Raw genomic sequence first — 2,753 nt, forward strand, 5'->3', positions numbered from 1 at the left:
CTTGTTTTTCCTTGCCACGACATTGCGGAAAGGTAAAATCTGTTGGCGCTAATTGAATAATTGGGTATTAAAAATAAATTGCGAATAATCGTAACTGCGAATAATATCGAACTTCTGGGTCACGCACGTACGGGCACGTGAGAGCGAAGAAACGGCATGTGTGGTTTATTTATTTATTATTATTATTATTTTTTTTTTTACGGGCACATACTAGTATCTATAATTCCAGCAATCTATGTGTGTCTGTCTGTCTGTTTGTTTGTCTGCGACTGCCGTTTCTCGACGATCGCCAGTCCGATCTGATTGAAACTTGCCAGGAATATTGCCGGGGCCCCGCAGATGTGCCTTTTCGAGGTTTGATGTCAATCGGATGAGCGGTTCCCAAGTTACGGCCATTTATCTGTCAACCATTGACAAGACATGGTGCTATGACGTCACAATTAATGTTTGTTTGTTTATTTATTTATTTATTTTTTGCACGATTGACGGTCCAATCTGATTGAAACTTGCCAGGAATATTGCTGGGGACCTGAGTATGTGCCTTTTCGAGGTTTGATATTAATCGGACGAGCGGTTCCCAAGTTATGGCCATTTATCTGTCGACCAATATCTGTGAGAGAGGGGGAATGAGAGGGGGGGAGAGAGGGGGGTGAGAGAGGGGGGATGAAAGTGGGGGGCGAGAGAGAGGTCTGCACATACTGGCACTCACCTACGGACACGCATCTACGTGCCCGCATCTACGGGCCCGCACTATTTTTATAAATAGGATATGGAACATTTAGAACTTTATTTGTTGAACTGTTTGACAATGTTGAAACACTTACCCTGAATTATCTCGTTTATAATAAAAAAACAACAACAAACAAAGGAAGGCATTGCCAGTCAGAAATATCTCATTCGTTCCTGAAATTGAATGTTCATCCGAGCACCAAGGCAGGCCTCATGTTTGGCAGCCTTCGGCCTGGAAATCTACACTGAAGGTCTCAAGATCCTGACAAAATTTTTTGTGTGTGTCGCTTTGTGTGCAATGGCCCGCAGCTGGCCACAACTCCATCCAGCTTCGGCCATTCAGTACGTACTGCATCCTGCACATCCGGGGAAAAAGGATATCAATGTAACCCCAAGAGGAGATTGTGGTGACTAAATGTGTGATATGTGTCCCAGCAACCAAGCAGAAAGCTCAATAAAACAAATGTCAACTATTCCCACCCTCGTGGAATAAGTTGGGGAATGTTTTTTTGGCCCAAGTTTTTCACGAACCAGCCGACTATGCCCGACATTCAACTGAAGGTGATTTGGGCTGCAATTTGTAATTTGTTCAGGATGCCGGCGATAACTCACCTACACTTCCTGAAAGGCACCGTAGGATCTCTGGTGTCCACCACCAACCGGTGCTGGCTGACAGGTCCTGTAGCTTAACGTCCCTCCGATGGACGACGCACACATCAATGCCTTGCCCTGCTTTTGAAAATTCAAACTCCCAAACGTTTATTTTTGGTGTTTTATTTATTTTCATTGCATCATAATTATACATTATACTGTCAAAACACCTTTCCCCATCAAGCCTTACCTCCCCTGTTCATCATTTATGCTTCCGTCTTGACCCATCACCAGGTAGAACTTTTTAATTTGCGGATAGGTTTTCCAGCAGTACTCTGGGACGATTAACTTGCGAACTGCACCCGCCTGTGCACTTTGGTCTTTGTCTGCCAACCAGGGTGGGGTGTGGCAATAGACACAAACACAAATGGAAGAAGTTGATTCGGGTAAGGGAGAGGTGAGACATGTCAAAGGAAATGTGCTTGTGACTACATTTCATGTATTTAAAACAAAGGAGGATTGGAGGTTATGGGTAAACGGGGAAAGAAAGTTTGGAGGGGATAGGACCGTGGATCGTTTTTAATTTATGGCCGGGGTACTTTAAAAAAATCTGTGTAAATCCTGCGGTGTTGGACATACTGCCATTGTTGTGTCATCTTCAACTGCCTTTAACCTCTTCTCGGTTCTTTTCATGAAACCGTGCATTTTGCCCCCTTCTCGGCAAGCAAAACCAAAATCACCCGAAAAAATGGAAAAGCATGATTGCCTGATTGTACGAGCATGGTCTGTTGCTTGGCCCAGTTTTGGCATCATTCACTTGGTGCTGTCTATTTTTCTGAAATGATGTGCGAGGTAGAACATACATATATATACACAGAGATGAGGAAGGATAAATTGAGGAAACAAAAAACAAAGGAAAGTATTTGGTAGGGGAGGGAGACAAGGTGATGAGGAATTTGAGAGAAAATTCACAGCAAGGGAAAAAGGAAATGGAAGTTGTTAGGATGAAGGAGTTGAGTAACGGGAGGGAGCACACGGAACCTCTTAAGCAGTAACTGGCCAAAAATTATGCCAAATTTGTGTACCCTGTTCATACAGTCGTTGGTTCTGTGGGAACGTGGATGCAGACTGGATGAGCCAATCATTTTCCTGCTCGTTTCGTTGTATTAAGTTTGGGATTGTTAGGAATTCACCACGGTGGTCGGTGACCATTCCTCTGCTGTTCACAGCTTTGTGCTCGAGAGAGCATCGGTGCTGCCAAAACAATCTCTCGGCGGAGAACACGCCTGGTGGTTTACCGTTGGTCCTGCCAGTGGTAGTCGGGCCAGGAATTTGTGATTTGGACAGTGTAACAGCACACAATGACCTGCTCCAAACCGATTGTGGAGATCTTTATAAATAGATTTTGTGAGCTTTGTCTTTTTAATTTTTTT

The 2,753-nt window shown here is 44.1% G+C and overlaps 1 protein-coding gene across 1 annotated transcript in view; it reads right to left on the reverse strand.

The window, feature by feature from the left end:
• Positions 1-772: 772 nt before the first annotated feature.
• LOC147012544 (complement C3-like) overlaps positions 773-2,753 on the reverse strand; it is a 168,174-nt gene continuing 166,193 nt past the window's right edge. Inside the window, exons 41-42 of the mRNA XM_085855693.1 lie at positions 1,571-1,706; positions 773-1,085 (exon numbers count right to left, since the gene is read on the reverse strand). Of these exons, the coding sequence (XP_085711819.1) occupies positions 941-1,085; positions 1,571-1,706 (281 nt within the window). The 3' untranslated portion in view covers positions 773-940. The remainder of the gene's footprint in view (positions 1,086-1,570; positions 1,707-2,753) is intronic.

The sequence above is a fragment of the Eptatretus burgeri genome, chromosome 14 (genome assembly GCF_056783735.1).
Source record: "Eptatretus burgeri isolate ZD-2024b chromosome 14, Ebu_testis_v1, whole genome shotgun sequence".
Lineage (NCBI taxonomy): Eukaryota > Metazoa > Chordata > Myxini > Myxiniformes > Myxinidae > Eptatretus > Eptatretus burgeri.